This window comes from Vitis vinifera, chromosome 18 (genome assembly GCF_030704535.1).
Source record: "Vitis vinifera cultivar Pinot Noir 40024 chromosome 18, ASM3070453v1".
NCBI lineage: Eukaryota > Viridiplantae > Streptophyta > Magnoliopsida > Vitales > Vitaceae > Vitis > Vitis vinifera.
In genome coordinates this window covers 15,788,403-15,806,690 of record NC_081822.1, presented here as the reverse complement: position 1 = coordinate 15,806,690, position 18,288 = coordinate 15,788,403, and the positions used below count along the sequence as shown (strand labels likewise).

The window sequence follows — 18,288 nt, the reverse complement described above, 5'->3', positions numbered from 1 at the left end:
TGGAGTTTAACATATTGTAGGTGCTTGGGTATTAAATTTCATGCACAAAAGTCCGGGGTAAAATCTGAGGAGTTAGTGATCGAAAGATCCTTAAAGCTTGATGCCTTAAACCTTGATTGGTTGGGAGTCATTGATGGACCCCCGTTACATGGACACTTTAGAAAACAATACCTTAAGCATTGCACACCTACAAGAAAAAAATTGTGAAATAAAAGAGGTGCGTTCTTAGCATATTGGAAGTGGTCAGTTTGCTTAAGACTGAAAAAGAACTAGGTTGGAGGGAGAGATTAGTTCAGAGTACTATATTTGGAAACTAATAAGCTTGACACATAGATTTTTGTGAAAGAGTAAGGGTTAGACCTTTAGGAGTGGAAATTCTTTTGATGCTTAAATTTGCATAATGCCTACTCTTTATGAATTATGATCAGGTAAGATTTTTTATATCCTCTTGTTGATGGATGGGCTTTGTTTCTTTAATATTCCATGTGAGAGTATACTTTACAATCATGCCACTTATGATTTTTTGGAGTGATCAGCATGAATTTGTAAATTATTTTACTGTCTTATTTTTGTTTTTCTCTCCTTTATTGCTAAGGGACTAGCAATATGTCTGTTGGGGGAAGTGATTACTACTCAAAAAGTGCTATTTTATAACTTCTTATAAACTCTTTTAAACATTTTTGAGTAGTAATTAATACATTTTAACTCAATTGGCACATTAAGGACCATTGCAAGTGTTACTAATCAGTTTTTGGCAAGTTTTGATGTTTTTGATAGCTTTTTAATCATTAAAACAAGCTAAGAATGAGGGAGAGCTTGGTATAATCCATGGCAAAGCAAGATTGAAGCTAAATTACATGAAGAATCCAAGTTTTGGAGAGCTTCAAAGCCTTTTCCAAATCAATCAAGTGTGCAAGGAAGAGAATCAGAGAAAGAATCTAACACTGAAGAATTTCGCAACCCCATGCGAAATTTTCCCAAGCCAGAAGGAAATTTCGCAATCTCTTTTCACTCTTGCAAAATTTTCGCAAGACAGAAGGAAATTTCGCAACCCTTTTAACTCTTGTGGAATTTTCGCAAGCCAGAAGAAAATTTCGCAACTCCTTTTCAGCCTTGCGAAATTTTAGCAACTCCATATCTGACTTGCGAAATCTTCATGTAATCTTTAGATATTTCTGCATCGACTCTGTTAGATTTTTACCTCAAGATATTTTGTGTAATTATCTATTCTCTCCTTGTAATAAGTTAAAGATCTTTTTAGATATTTAAGATATCTAATGGAGGGGTTAAAAATATCTCTCTATATATGTCTTAACATATCTCTTTTTGTAATATCTATCACACAATCTCGGAAGACATTCTTGGTGATCACTTGTACATTTTTTAGTAAGAAATATACAGAGCTTTGCTCTGCCTTACCTACTCACTTTGATTGTATTTTCTTTCTAGCCAAACAACCTCTGAGGATGTTTTCCCAGAGGATGAGTGGCTAGACTTTTTGTTTCTTGGACGGAAGGAAGCTAGGTAAGGGACCCGAATACAAAAGTGGGAGTTTTCCTTGTTTCAGTTTTTAATGGAAGAAGGTTGTGACTTGTTAATGGTTTTTATATTTTTAGTTAACTTAAAATCCCTTATAATCACCTGGGCCAACACTTGGTAAGCTTTTCGGACTCAATCCATAGAGATCCATTAGTTATCTCTTGCGAGCCTCTGGAAGGTGGTTTAAAGGTAGGATTACCTAGGATAGCCAACACTTGGTAAGGTTTTGGACTCCCTGGAGACATCCATTAGTTATCTCCTACGAGCTTTTGAAGGGTAATCCAAGGTTAAGGATCACCTTGAATGGAAAATGCTAGGTGAGAGGTACAAGCCATTGCAAGATGCATCAGTGAGAGGGATTTAGCATTGAAACCATTAGAGAGAAACAACTATAACACACCAGTTGGGAGGATAGCTATAGGTTAAATCCCCAATGCGAGGAAAAGATCTGGAATCTCCCCTTTTATATAAGGAACCTGAACCTAGTGACCTGAAACTCCAATAAACCTTTTCTTTGTAATTAAAATCAGTTACTATTTTTGTTAGCTTAAAACCAACCTTTTTCAACCAAAGATTATGTTTTCTTTTAAAGCTAACTTATAAAAGAAAAGGTACCAATCCAATTCTTTAAACTAATATCATGTGTGAAATGAAAACTCATCCCTGTGGACGATCCTAAAACCACTATGTTATGCTAGCTATGCTACCTTAGTATATGCTGAATTAGGTTTATAAATTTTGTTGATAACTCCCATCTGAGGACTGAATCAAAGGTACACCAATTGGGGACGAATCAGGTATATTCATGGAAACTATGGCCATAGTAACTCCTTAAGTGGAACTTGGCATAAGCTCTTTAAGAGCTACGATATGTCAATTGAACACATAATAGGAGGATCTATAACTCAAGGATTGATTACTACTCAAAAAGTGTTATTTTGTAGCTTGTAATTAACTCTTTTAAACACTTTTGAGTAGTAGTTATTACCTTTTAACTCAATTAGCATATTAAGTACCTTTGGAATCGTTTCTAATTAAATTGTGTAAGTTTTGGTGCTTTTGATAGTAATTTGATCACCAAAGCAATCCAAGATTGAGGAGAGTTCTATGGAATCCATGGCAAAGCAATTAAAAGCTCATTAACATGAAGAACCAAAGCTTTGAAGATTTATAATGCTTTGCCAAAAGAAAATCATGAATGCAAGGAGGGAAAGCAAAGAGAGAAATCTAACATGAAGAATTCAAGAGGATAGCAACTGTTGAACACTTTTGGAACACTTCCTGGAGCTCATTTCGTGCATACTATATGTCATTTCGAAGCTCGGGAAGTTAGTAATCTAGTGCTTCAAACGGTGAACGATTCGGAGTTGAAATGAAGAAGTTAGAGCAAGCCGATCACACCAAGCTGAAGGTCAATTTCGCAGGCTACGAAATCAGCCTTTAGCTGCGAAATCAGCCTTTGGCTGCGAAATGGTGTCCTTCAGCTTGCAAAATTTCGTAGCCATCTTGCACGCCTGCAAAATTCTCCTGAGTGCTTCCAGATATTTACGACTGACATTTTTAGATCTTTTTCTTCAGATATTTGATGTCTAAATCCCCATTTTCTCCTTGTAACCCACCAATCATAGGATTCCTTAGCTATTAAGCAAGAACAAAGGGTGAATAACCTTTTATATATTGTTTTTCAATTTTCATTACACAGAGATATCTCGGGAGCTTGTTCTCAGAGACAACTTTTTGTATAGTTTTGAAGGAAGTAAAAATACAGAGCTTTGCTTTGCCTTACCTACTCAATTTGATTGTATTGTATTTATTTTTTCTTACTAGCCAAACAAGCTCTGACGATGTTTCCTCAGAGAATGAGTGGCTAGGATTTTAGTTCCTTGGAGCTAAGGTAGCCGGGTAAGGCCCCAAATGCAAGAATTGGTAGTTTTGTTGTTTCAACTGTTAATGAAGAAAAAATGTGACCTGTTAATGATTTCTATGTTTTTATTTAACTTAAAACGCCTTCAATTCACTTGGGCCAACACTTGGTAAGGCAAGTGATCTCCGTCCATTAAGATGCACTAGTTTACCTCTTGCTAACTTTTGAGAGGTGACTTGAAGGTAGGATTTTCTAGAATTGCCAACACTTGGTAAGCTTTTGGACTCTAAGGAGACATCCATTAGTTATCTCTTGCGAGCTTGAGAAGGGAAGTCCAAGGTTAATGATCACCTTGAATGGTAAATGTTAGGTGAGAGGTACGAGTCATTGCAAGTTGCATCAGTGAGAGGGAATTAGTGCTGAAATCCATTAAAGGGAAATATCTATACAACACCGGTTAGAGAATTAACTATATGTTAATTCTCTAATGCGAGGAAAAGATTCAAGTGACCGAAGCTCTGTTTTTGCATGAGGAGCCTGACCCCAGTGAACCTAAAACTCCAAGGAACGCTTTTCTTCATAAGTAATTCCCATTACTTTCTTTTTAGTTAGCTTAAAACAAATCCTTTTTCAACCAAAGTTTATGTTTTCTTCTTAAGCTAACCTTGAAATGAAAAAGCACCAATTCAGCTTTGAATTGGTATCAGTTGTAAGTTGAAAACCCTTCCCAGTGAACGATCCTAGAGCCACTATGCTATATTAGCTAAGGCTATCCTAGTGCATGGTGATATAGGTTATAAATTTTGTTCATTACTCCTGTCTGAGGACCAAACTCAAGGTACACCAATTGGGAACGAAATCAAATGGCGCCATTGTCGGGAACCATTGAGAGGACATGAATCAACTGATACAGCAATTGGGAACGAATCAAATGGCGCCGCTGCCGGGGAAGGTGCCAACTTCACAGTGATATTATTTCAGAGTACTTGTGATTTTCATCACAAGTTTGGTGATTTTTCTTTCATTTTACTAACTCTTTTAATTGTTTCTTTTACTTGTTCATACTCTAACATATCTTTTAATTCAGTTTTAGTTAATTTTAATCTTGTTGTAGTCTTGTTTTCTTTTGTTTTTGTTTTTGTTTTTGTTACAGTTGATACTAGTTGTGTATGCCAAATTGGATACGAGACAGTGGAGGAAGGCTTGTTAAATGTGAAACACCTCATATCAAGGAATTGGAATTGAGCTTGAATATCATGGAAGCTACCCCTGAAGATCAGCATAGTCACCATGGTCATCAAGACAATCCCAATGAATTCAGATCAATGAGGGACCGCATGCATCCACCTCGTATGAGTGCACCATCATGTATAGTGCCCCCTACAGAGCAGCTAGTGATCAGACCACATATTGTACCACTTCTACCAACTTTCCATGGGATGGAAAGTGAGAATCCCTATGCACATATCAAGGAATTTGAAGATATTCGTAATACATTCCAAGAAGGAGGAGCTTCAATCGACTTGCTGAGGCTTAAGATATTTCCTTTTACTTTAAAGGATAAGGCTAAGATTTGGCTTAATTCTTTAAGGCCAAGGAGTATCCGTACTTGGACTGATTTACAGGCTGAATTCCTTAAGAAGTTTTTTCCTACTCATAGAACAAATGGCTTGAAAAGGCAAATTTCGAACTTCTCAACTAAAGAGAATGTGAAATTCTATGAGTGTTGGGAAAGATACATGGAAGCCATAAATTCTTGTCCTCACCATGGTTTTGATACATGGCTGTTGGTAAGTTATTTCTATGATGGGATGTCTTCCTCAATGAAGCAACTCCTCGAGACAATGTGTGGAGGAGATTTCATGAGTAAGAATCCAGAGGAGGCTATGGATTTCTTGAGTTATGTAGCTAAAGTTTCAAGCGGATGGGATGAACCGAACAAAGGAGAAGTGGGGAAAATGAAGTCTCAACTGAATGCTTTCAATGCTAAGGCTGGGATGTACACCTTGAATGAAGATGTTGATATGAAAGCAAAATTTGCAACTATGACAAGAAGATTGGAGGAGCTAGAACTGAAAAAGATGCATGAAGTGCAAGCTGTTGCTGAAACACCAGTGCAAGTAAAGCCATGTCCTATTTGTCAATCTTATGAACACTTGGTGGAGGAGTGCCCTACAATTCCATCTACTAGGGAAATGTTTGGAGATCAAGCAAATGTCATTGGACAATTCAAGCCCAATAACAATGCTTCGTATGGAAATACTTACAACTCAAGTTGGAGAAACCATCCAAATTTTTCATGGAAGCCAAGAGCACCTCAGTACCAACAGCCAACTCAAGCATCTCAACAAGCTTCAAGTCTTGAACAAGCAATAGTGAATCTCAGCAAGGTTATGGGAGATTTTGTTGGAGACCAAAAATCCATCAATGCTCAACTCAGTCAAAGAATTGACAGTGTAGAGAATACATTGAATAAAAGGATGGATGGGATGCAAAATGACTTATCTCAGAAGATAGATAATCTCCAATACTCAATCTCAAGGCTCACTAACCTGAACACAGTGCAAGAGAAGGGTAGATTTCCTTCTCAACCTCACCAAAACCCCAAGGGTATCCATGAAGTGGAAACTCATGAGGGAGAATCCTCACAGGTGAGAGATGTTAAAGCCTTGATCACTCTAAGGAGTGGTAAAAAGGTTGAGTTGCCAACACCCAAGCCACATGTTGAAGAGGAAGAAGAGACAAAGAAGAGGAAGGAAATCAAAAGAAAGAAGAAAGATATCAGTGAAGGGAAAGAGGACCATGATTCAACAGTGAATGCAAATTCGGAGAAAGTGCTTATTAAGGAAGAAATGCTGAAGAAACACACATCTCCACCTTTTCCTCAAGCTTTGCATGGGAAAAAGGGGATCAGAAATGCATCAGAAATCCTTGAAGTATTGAGACAAGTGAAAGTCAATATTCCATTGCTGGATATGATTAAACAAGTTCCAACATATGAAAAATTCCTAAAGGACTTGTGTACTATCAAAAGAGGGTTGAATGTGAATAAGAAAGCCTTCTTGACTGAGCAAGTAAGTGTTATCATACAATGCAAGTCTCCTTTGAAGTACAAAGATCCGGGATGTCCTACCATTTCAGTCATGATTGGAGGAAAGGTAGTGGAGAAAGCTTTGTTAGACTTGGGAGCAAGTGTGAATTTGCTACCATACTCTGTCTACAAGCAATTGGGACTTGGTGAATTGAAGCCAACATCAATCACGCTATATCTAGCTGATAGATCAGTGAAAATTCCAAGGGGGATAATTGAAGATGTCCTAGTTCAAGTTGATAACTTCTACTATCCAGTAGATTTTGTTGTTCTTGATACGGACCCCCTTGTCAAGGAATCTAATTATGTTCCTATCATCCTTGGAAGGCCATTTCTTGCTACCTCAAATGCAATCATCAATTGTAGGAATGGACTTATGCAACTCACTTTTGGCTTTATGACACTTGAGCTCAATATCTTTTATATGTCCAAAAAGCTAATCACTCCGGAAGAAGAAGAAGGTCCAGAAGAGGTATGCATTATTGACACTCTAGTGGAGGAGCACTGTAATCAGAATCTGCAAGACAAGTTGAATGAAAGTCTTGGGGATCTTGAAGAAGGGTTGCCTGAACCCTCTGATGTGCTTGCTACTTGATTACTACCAAAAAGTGCTATTTTGTAGACCTAATTATAATGGTTTTAAGCATCTTTGAGTAGTAATCATATTCATTTAACCCAATTAATTCATTAAGGTCCTTAGTAATTGGTTTTAACCATTTTGTGGCAAGTTTACATGTTTTTATTAGCTTATGAATCAATTCAAGCATGCCAAATGATGGAGGAGTTACTTGGACAAGTTAAAGCAAGGATTTTGGAAGTTTACAGGCTTAAATTTCAAGTGGAAACACGAGCACAAACAAAGGGATAACCATTTCGTAAGGCAAGGCAAAGTACTTTGCCAAAATGCAATTTTCGCAAGGAGAAAATGCACCTTGCCAAATTTGGCAAGGTGAATTTACTCATGATGCGAAAATATGGCACTTCGCATCATGAGTAATTCACCTTGCCAAAATTTCGCAAGTAACCTTTTACCTTGCCAAATTTCCTCTGTTTCTCCACGCACGCACCACCGACTTCCCAGATATTTTTAGCTTGATATTTTCTCGTGTAAATTCCTTTTGTAACCTTGTATTCAACCGACATAAGGCTTTATCTTGTAATTTTGCTATATATAGAGGTGCACAACGCCTCCAAAATATATTGGGGGATCGATCCTCTGTACATTAACTTAGAAATATATAAAGCTCTGTTTTTCTCTCTTCTCCCGTTCTTCCCCATTTCTATTTTCTTAGTAGCCAAACAGCCTCTGAGGGCTTTTCCTTAGAGGATGATTGGCTAAAACTTTTAGTTTCTCACAGTATGGATGTTATGTGATGGCTTGGATGCAATCCCATGGAAATTTCTCGCACCTGGAAGGTAAGGTAGTCGTTTTTCATTAATGGTTCATTAATGTAAAGTTTGGTTTTTATTTCCTCTAGACAACATCCAACGGCCAATACTTGATAAGATTTTGGATTTCTATCCATTAGTTATCTCCTACGAACTATTGGAAGGTGAGATTTTCAATTCCAAGTTTTGCATTAATCCGTTAGAACCAATTTCAATGGCCATTGAAAGGTGAGTTTATCACCTGGAATGACTTTGAGTTGCCAATATTTGGTAAGCTTTTGGCTTTAGACCATTAGTTATCTCTTACGAGCCATTCAAAGGAAGTCTAAGGTGAATAACCATTGATGAAATTCACTACCATCTGTTTTGCCATTTTAAAGGATTAAAACTTGATTTGCTAAATCCATACCGGTTCGAGAAGCAAGCATCACCATAGTTGCAACCCCAACGCGAGGAGCCTATCCTGAGATTTCCAATTTGCATAAGAGCCAGAGCATAGCTATCCTATCTTTGAGAAACTTGTTTTTACACCCTTTCATTTTAGTCTTTAATGTTAGCTTAGATTAGTTTAAATCTTTCTAAAACATTTACATCTTCTTTTAAAGCTAACATCCATAAGAAAATCACCTATTTTCATAATTTGAATATCACTAGTGTTTGCGAAAACCCTTCCCAGTGAACGATCCTAGAACCACTATGCTATAGTAGCTTGGCTACTTTAGTAATAGTATTTAAGGTATAAATTTTATTGATACGCCTTTAAAGCTAAGCTACCATGAGTCGCATCACTACTCTACAAAGTTGGAGGAGGAGAGAAGAGATTCTACCTTTGTTCAATAAAGAGGAGGCACAAGAAGCTGCTAAAGAAGAGACCCCAAAGCTCAATTTGAAGCCTTTGCCCATGGAGTTGAAATACACATACCTGGAAGAAAATAAACAATGCATGTTGTTATATCTTCATCTCTTACTAATCATCAGGAGATTTCTCTACTTGAAGTTCTCAAGAGGTGCAAGAAAGCAATAGGATGGCAAATATCTGACCTGAAAGGCATCAGTTCTTTGGTTTGCACGCATCATATATACATGGAGGAAGAAGCTAAACCAATTCGTCAACCTCAAAGAATATTGAATCCTCATTTACAAGAGGTGGTGCGAGCTGAGGTGTTGAAGCTACTTCAAGCAGGTATTATCTATCCCACATCTGATAGTCCTTGGGTAAGTCCTACTCAAGTGGTACCAAAGAAGTCAAGGATTACTGTGGTTCAAAATGAAAAAGGGGAAGAAATTGCTACACGCCTCACTTCAGGTTGGAGGGTGTGTATTGATTATAGAAAATTGAATGATGTGACAAGGAAATATCATTTTCCATTGCCATTTATTGATCAAGTGTTGGAGAGAGTCTCTGGCCATCATTTTTATTGTTTCTTGGACGGGTACTCCGGGTATTTTCAAATTGAAATTAATGTTGAAGATCAGGAGAAGACCACTTTCACATGTCCATTTGGAACATATGCCTACAGAAGAATGCCTTTTGGTTTATGCAATGCACCTGCAACATTCCAAAGATGTATGCTTAGTATCTTCAGTGATATGGTGGAGCGAATTATGGAGGTTTTCATGGATGACATCACCATATATGGAGGTACATTTAAAGAATGCCTAGTCAACTTGGAAGCGGTTCTTCACAGATGCATTGAAAAGGACTTGGTGCTCAACTGGGAGAAATGCCACTTTATGGTACATCAAGGAATTGTCCTTGGCTATATCATCTCCGAGAAAGGCATTGGAGTTGATAAAGCAAAGGTGGAACTTATTGTCAAATTGCCATCCCCAACAATTGTGAAAGGAGTAAGGCAATTTCTTGGCAATGCAGGGTTCTATAGGAGGTTTATAAAAGACTTCTCTAAGCTTTCAAAGCCTCTTTGTGAACTTTTGGCTAAGGATGCTAAGTTTATATGGGATGAAAGATGTCAAAAGAGTTTTGATCAATTGAAGCAATTTTTGACAACTGCTCCAATAGTGAGGGCTCCTAACTGGCAACTACCCTTTGAAGTAATGTGTGATGCCAGTGACTTTGCAATAGGAGCTGTGCTTGTCCAAAGAGAAGATGGAAAGCCCTATGTGATCTACTATGCAAGCAAGACATTGAACGAAACTCAAAGGAACTACACAACTACAGAGAAAGAATTGCTAGCTGTGGTGTTTGCCTTAGACAAGTTTCGTGCTTATCTAGTAGGGTCTTTCATCATTGTTTTCACTGACCATTCAGCCTTGAAGTATTTATTGACAAAGCAAGATGCAAAAGCAAGGTTGATTAGATGGATTCTTTTACTATAAGAGTTCGATCTCCAAATCAGAGAGAAGAAAGGAGTGGAGAATGTGGTAGCTGACCACCTTTCAAGGTTGGCTATAGCACACAATTCCCATGTCTTACCTATTAATGATGAATTTCCTGAGGAATCACTTATGTTGCTAGCAAAAAACTCCTTAGTATGCTCATATTGCTAACTATTTAGTTACTGGTGAAGTTCCAAGTGAGTGGAAAGCACAAGATAAAAAGCACTTCTTTGCAAAGATTCATGCTTATTATTGGGAAGAGCCTTTCCTTTTCAAGTATTGTGCAGACCAAATAATAAGGAAGTGTGTCCCTGAAGAAGAGGAACAAGGAATCCTCAACCATTGCCATGAGAATGCATGTGGAGGCCACTTTGCCTCTCAGAAAACGGTCATGAAGGTGTTGCAATCAGGGTTTTGTTGGCCATTACTTTTCAAAGATGCCCACATCATGTGTAGGAGTTGTGATAGATGCCAAAGGCTCGGGAAGCTTACAAAAAGAAATCAAATGCCCATGAACCCCGTTCTAATAGTTGATCTCTTTGATGTTTGGGGCATTGACTTCATGGGACCTTTCCCAATGTCTTTTGGTAACTCTTATATCTTTGTGGGGGTGGACTATGTTTCTAAATGGGTTGAGGCAATCTCCTGTAAACACAATGATCACAGGGTGGTTCTCAAGTTTCTTAAGGAGAATATCTTCTCAAGATTTGTGGTGCCCAAGGCCATTATCAGTGATGGAGGTACTCATTTTTGCAACAAACCTTTTGAAACCCTATTAGCCAAGTATGGAGTGAAGCATAAGGTAGCCACACCTTATCTTCCTCAGACTTCCGGGCAAGTTGAGTTAGCCAACAGGGAAATCAAGAACATATTGATGAAGGTGGTGATCACGAGCAAAAGAGATTGGTCTATTAAGCTTCATGATTCACTATGGGCATATAGAACAGCTTACAAGACTATTCTTAGCATGTCTCCCTATCGCCTAGTCTATGGAAAAGCATGCCATCTCCCCGTGGAAGTTGAATATAAGGCTTGGTGGGCAATCAAGAAGTTAAACATGGACTTGATCAGGGCCGGGGCAAAGAGCTGCTTAGACCTTAATGAGATGGAGGAATTAAGAAATGATGCTTGATTACTACTCAAAAAGTGCTATTTGATAGCTTGTAGTTAACTCTTTTAAACGCTTTTGAGTAGTAGTTATCACCTTTTAACCCAATTAACATATTAAGGACCCTTGCAATCAATTCTAATCAAATTGTGTTAAGTTTTGGTGTTTTGATAGCTTTTTGATCACCAAAGCAATTCGAGATTGAGGAGAGTTCTTTGGAATCCATAGCAAAGGTGTTCGGACAGGGTGTCCGGACACACCATCTGAGGGCGGCGGAACGTGAGTTGTAGTAAGGCTTGCTCACTTTAGTCAATGTTTTCCATCCGGACAACATATCCAGATAGGATATGCTATCGTCCGGATGGAGTTGCTCCGGATAGCATGGCGGCGCATGTCCTCTTGGCGAATCCGGATGGAGTTGCTCCGGATAGCGACGCACGACATAGCTCATTCCGCCCGGGGAGGAATTCTATCTGGCTGAATTTCCACCTTCTCCGGATATTTAACATCAGGAATTTCGTCCGCCGACATTTCACCTTATCTGGATATCGCACAACCAGATGGGAGAGGAGGACGTTTCACCTTCTCCGGATACCTTACATTCGGAATTCTGTCCGGTCAGACATATTCGGATCCTTTGATAGCGCTTACCCGGAGAGCATCCGCGGCCGACAATTTAGATTCCCCCGACAGCTAATTTTGCATAGTGCAGCGGAATTTCTCCTGAAGCTTCCTGATATTTCCGACCGACTTTTTGAGATATTTTGCTTTAGATATTTGATGTCTAAATCCCCAAATTCTCCTTGTAACCCACCTATCATAGGATTCCTTAGTCGTTAAGTAAGAACAAAAGGGTGAATAACCTCTTATATATAGTTTGTAATTTTCTTTAAGAAAGATAGATATGGAATCGACGAACAGAGCACTTGCTCTGTTTCTTCGTCATATTTTTGTTTTCTCGTTCTTTTTATTTCTAGCCAACCAAACTCTGAGGATTTTTCCTCAGAGGATGAGCGGCTAGGCTCTTCGTCTCTTGGAGTGAAGAAAGCCGGGTAAGTTTCTTCATGCATAAATTGGAAGTTTTGTTGTTTTAGTTTTTAATGAAGAGAAAGTATGACCCGTTAATGGTTTTTATCTTTTTAGTTAACTTAAAATGCCTTTAACTCACCTGGGCCAACACTTGATAAGGCAAGTGATCTCCATCCATTGAGATGCACTTGTTTATCTCTTGCGAGCCTTTGGGAGGTGGTTTGAAGGTAGGATTTTCTAGAATAGCCAACACTTGGTAAGCTTTTGGACTCCAAGGAGACATCCATTAGTTATCTCTTGCGAGCTTGTGAAGGGAATCCAAGGTTAAAGATCACCTTGAATGGCAAATCCTAGGCGAGAGGCACGAGCCATTGCAAGTTGCATCAGTGAGAGGGATTTAGTGTTTGAACCCATTAAAGGGAAGCATCTGTACCACACCGGTTAGAGAATTAACTATAAGTTAATTCTCTAATGCGAGGAAAAGAAACAAGTGACCGGAACTCTCCTTTTTGTATGAGGAACCTGAACCTAGTGATCTAAACTCCAAGAAACACTTTTCTTTGTAAGTAAAATCAGTTACTATTTTTGGTTAGTTTAAAACCAAACCTTTTTCATTTAAACATCTTTATGTTTTCTTTTAAAGCTAACCTTGAAATGAAAAGGCACCAATTCAACTTTGAATTAATATCAATTGTAGAGTGAAAACCCATCTCAGTGAACGACCCTAGAGCCACTATGCTATGCTAGCTAAGGCTATCCTAGTACATGGTGTAATAGGTTATAAATTTTGTTGATTACTCCCTGAGGACCACAATCAAGGGACACCAGCTGGACACGAATCAAATGGTACCACTGTCAGGGACCATTGAGAGGACATGAATCAGCTGAGACACCAATTGGGAACGAATCAATGCTTACATCAATTCCAAAGTTGCAAAACAGAGGATGAAGAGGTGGCATGATCAATTAATCTCCAACAAAGAATTTCGGAAAGGACAAAAAGTCTTACTCTATGACTCAAGGCTACATATCTTTCCTAGGAAGCTCAAATCAAGGTGGATAGGTCCTTTCATTATTCACCAAGTGTGTCCCAATAGAGTGGTGGAATTACTGAATTCCAATAGCACAGACACTTTTAAAGGCAATGGCCATCGTCTCAAGCCATTCATTGAGCCATTCAAGCAAGAAAATGAGGAAATCAACCTCCTTGAGCCATAGAGAGCCTAATCAGAAAAGGGTTAGATGGACTTGGTTTCACCAAAGTCCATATTTTTGTTTAATTTTGTTAATTTAAAAGCTTTTGTGATTATTTTTATTTTAATTTTGGTCTTAAATTGTAATATTTGTATGTAACTTAATATTTTCGAATGATCTAATTTAGGAGGAATTGCAAAGAAATTGAAGGAAGGTCTCTAGGAATTAAGAGGAGCTCAAAAGCAAGGAAAAATTCATGGTCTGCGAGATTTCGCAGCCTAAAAAGGGCTCCTGCAAAAATGGCCCTTGGATGCAAAATAATTTTGCAGCCCCAAGAAGCCGCTGTGAAATCACCCCATGGTTGCGAAGTGATTTCACAGCCCCATACCCCCCTCTACGAAAATTTTCACAGCTGCAAAACACCCTCTTGGCACATGAGTGCCATTTCGTAGCCCCTCCCCCTCAATTTCGCAGCTGCGAAATGCTCTACGAAATCCTCCACGCCTAAAAACTCCCATTTTCGCAGCCACACCCTCATTTCGCAGGTGGTTTCACAGCTACGAAACCTCCCGTTGGCACACGAGTGCCATTTCACAGCTGCGAAATGGGCTGCAAAAATGCCTCTCCGCTGCGAAATTGACCCCTTGCCGCGAAATCGATCATCTGCTGTGAAAATAAAAACCATCCCTTGGCATCCTTTTAAACGTTATAAATTCCATATTTCGTTTTTAACCGGTCATTTGAACTTCAAATAGGTGCCAAAGAGGAGCCAAACCAGAGCAACCTTCCGTCTGACCCCCCTCTGCCTGAGCTAAGCCGCGCGCACCTCCGGCCACCTTCCCTGAGATAGCCATGCCAAAACTCGAGGAGCTAAGTCCTCTCCCCCATCAACTCGCCTAAGAATCCTAAGAGAGAGCCCTATCCAAGCTGCCATTCCCGAGCCTCCGCGACCACTGGTTGTCCCACCTCCGGTTGAGGACGCACCCATGAGTCCTCATTCGAGGCGCTATCAGACAAGGAGGTCACTCACCATGGCCGGGGCGAGCTCTTCGAAAGCCAAAAAGTCATGTAGCGGTCCCCCAAAGAAGAAAGCCAAGGTATCAGAGCCAATTGATTTAACAGAGCCGTCTTTAGAGCCTGAATCAGAGCCTCAGCCATCTCAAACACCTGTCAAAAAGCCTCAACCACTGATTCGTGCCCAGTTGAGTATTTTAATAAAAAATATTTATAAATCCTATGACCTTATACTGGCGTAGCAAAGCTACTATAGTATAGCAGCTCTAGGGTCGAACTCAGGGATGGGTTTTCACTCTACCAGTGATAGACTCAAGATTAGAAATTGAGTCTGATGATTTCCTTTGTCAAAAACTTAAAGTTTAAAAGAAAATAAAATTTGTCTTGAAAGTGGTGTTTGGAACTAAACTAATATAGAACTAGGTAGAAATGAAAGAAAGAAAGTCTCCCGGAGCTAGAGGTTGCTAGGATCAAGTTCAGAATGCAAAGTGGGAAATTCTGGATTTTTTTCCTCGTATTAGGGACAACAACATAAAGGATGGTTGTTTCCCGAACCGGTATAGGTTTAACAATGAAGATTTAATCCATAAAAAGTCAATAGAAGCGGTAGTTAAGTTCCATTAATGGCTTTAGACACTATGGGTCTTCACCTTGAACCACTTTCCAATGGCTCGTACATGATAACTAATGGTCTGATGTGGATCTAGCAATAAGTATCCACAGAGACCTAAAGCTTACCATGTATTGGCCATTCAAAGTGATTCTAAGGGATTTAAAGCAAAACTTTAGATTTAAAAGCCATTTATGAACTCCAACTACCTGTATTTAATGCACGAGAGTTTTCCATTTTAGCATCTGGACTTTTCACCTAGCTTCCTTCACTCCAAGAAACCAAAAGTTTAGCCTCTCATCTTCTGGGAAAACATCCTCAGAGGTTGTTTGGATTCCAAGAAAAAGAAAATAGTAGAGAGAAAAAGAAAGTAAAAGAGATCTCTGTATTTCACTAAGTATAAAATATACATAAGTTGGTCTCTTGGAAAAAGCTCCCCGAGAGTCCTTTTTTTAGTGTTTACAAGAGAGTTTATATAGGAAGGTAATTTACCCTTTCTTAGATACTTCCTAGCTAAGGAATTACACGAGTGGCTGAATACAAGGAGAAAATGGAAATTTAGACACAAAAATATCAGAAGAAAAAGAGTCGGCACAAATATCCCAGTTTCACACGTTGCATGGTGATTTGCGAAAATTTTGCAAGTTGATTTTGCAACTTAGAATCCACTTTCGCACGTTGAGATCCAAGTTTGCAAGTTGTAAAATCAACTTCGAATGCTAGGCTTCACCATGACTACACAGCTGCCATCCACTTTAAATTTCGCACGTTGAAGTTCCAAATTCGCAAGGTGCGAAATTGTCCCTTAGCTTGATGCAGTTGACTTTCGAAGGCCATAGATTCCTCATTTCAGCTCCAAATCGTACACGGTTTGAAGCGTTGGATTCTTGACTTCCTGAGCTTTGAAATGGTATATAGCATGTAGAAAATGGACTTCGGGAATTGCTCCAAAAGTGCGAATGAATACTGTAGCTGCTGTCCTATATTTTCCTTACTCTGTTTTCCTCTCTCCATTGCTTTTTCCTTGCATACTTTGAACGACTAAGGCAAAGGACTATGAGGCTCCACAGCTTGGTTTCTTCATGAATTTGAGCTTCCAAAAGCTTTTCCATGAACTATATACAGCTCTCCCTCATTCTTAAATTGCTTTGGTGAGCAAAAAGCTATCAAAAACACCAAAACTTAACACAATTTGATTAAAAACGATTGCAAGGGTCCCTAACATGCCAATTGAGTTAAAAGGTAATAATTACTACTCAAGGGTGTTTAAAAGAGCTAATTACAAGCTACAAAATAACATGTTTTGAGTAGTAATCAGCCACCAGCCAAAGAGTCTCAGATTCTCTCAGGCATGACTCCTAAGGTGGTTATCAGACGTCCAATGGTCACTCAACCACCCATTGAGGGTAATTTGGATTACAGGGCAAGACTATTCCATTCCGAGCTCTGTTTTGACATAGCCACTTTCAGACTTCAACCTAAGCTCAGGGATTCCTTCCATCTGCTGCAAAGGTACCATATGGAGCACCTCCTAACTCCTAGGGATTTTTTCTATCCCCGTATCGCATTGGACTTTTATCAGTCCATGACCACACACACGGTTCGGGATCCTACTGTTATCCACTTCACCATAGACGGACACCATGGTATTCTGGGAGCCAGGCACATAGCAGAGGCGCTCCGTATTCCCTATGAGTCAGCACGTCCAAAGGATTTTCAAGTCTGGACTCATCCTGCACAGAGTGACATAGTCCACATTCTGTCCAGAGAGGCATCCTCGCGCCAGTATCTGTTGAGGAAGGAGCTCCCCCCCAGCATGTTCTTCATTGATGCACTCCTGTGCCATAACATCTTTCTACTTCAACATTGGGTGCAGAGGAGGGAAGTTTTGCTAGAGGCATTGTTCAGGATATCTGAGGGATTCTTCTTTGGCCCTCATCATCTCATTATGGACACTCTTCTGTACTTTGAAGAGAAGGTCCATAGGAAGAAGCTGCTCAAAGTGGATGCCATTCCACTTCTCTTCCCTAGATTGCTATGCCAGATTTTGGAGCACTTGGGATACCCATCAGACCCTCTGCTTGAGCGTAGACGTATTTGTCGAGAGATATTCACTCTCGAAAAATGGACGAGTATGACAGCATATGGTGCAGAGCCGGGAGCCCTAGTTGGACCAGAGCATCTAGAGATTCCACATGCAGAGCAGCCAGAAGAGCCACAACCGGTTGAGATACCAGTTGACATTACACCACCTGCCCCTACAGTGGCCTCTCTAGAGCCTATACCTGAGGTTGCACCCTCTGCTCCTCCTGCCACACCACGGACTCCCCCTGTTATTCCAGTTACATCTGAGCCATCTCCTTCATCTGAGCCTAGGATTGCTATACCCATTTCCGAGTATAGAGGCCTATGCCACACTTTCCAGGCATTGGCCACTTCTCAGAGCATCCTCACTCAGCAGATGACAGCTCTTCGTGCTCATCAGGGGCAGATTATCGCCACTTAGACCTAGCATACTGCCATCCTGAGGCAGATTCAGCACCATCTGGGTATTATATCAGCTCCTAAGCATGCCATTCCTATCCCACCAGAGCCATCTCAAGTCCCTCCTTTCGTAGAGCAGACTATGCCCTCTGAGGAGCCGACTACAGGAGAGGCAGAAGTAGTTGAGCCATCATCTCCACATCATCCTCCAACCTCTATCTGATCATTTACATAGTTTCCTTTATATATTTCCTTTATGTATTTCCCTTATGTTTTCCTTACCATAGTAGCACTTGTAATCCCATGCTTTTGATATTTCATATATTGGGATTAGTTGTATTACTTGGTCTCTTTTATATTGTACTTTCATGAAGTAATACAAATCTATCAATTTGTGAGCATACTTAGTATTATTTTATTTTATTTCCTCTACTCATATCTTTTACTGTTTTTGAAACATGTGGTTTCTCCTATTCTACTCGAACTTGATATCATTCAGGAGGCACCACTTCCTTCCCTGTAATTTCAAATCGCTCATGCCACGTTGAGGACAATGTTCAGCTTGGTTGGGGGGAGAGTTGAGGAAGGAAGTTTTTGTTGTTAATGCTAAGCTATTTTGGTAATTTAGT

General features: G+C 39.6%; 1 protein-coding gene across 1 annotated transcript; it reads left to right on the top strand.

Annotated features, from left to right (window-relative positions):
- Nucleotides 1-6,285: 6,285 nt before the first annotated feature.
- LOC132253097 (uncharacterized) lies at nucleotides 6,286-17,681 on the top strand (the record flags this gene model as incomplete). The annotated part of the gene is made up of 6 exons (XM_059734490.1): nucleotides 6,286-6,640; nucleotides 10,400-10,541; nucleotides 10,677-11,344; nucleotides 13,268-13,440; nucleotides 16,758-16,989; nucleotides 17,149-17,681. Coding segments are annotated over 6 exons (2,103 nt in total), but the record flags the coding sequence as incomplete, so codon positions are not given.
- Between the last annotated feature and the right edge of the window lie 607 nt (nucleotides 17,682-18,288).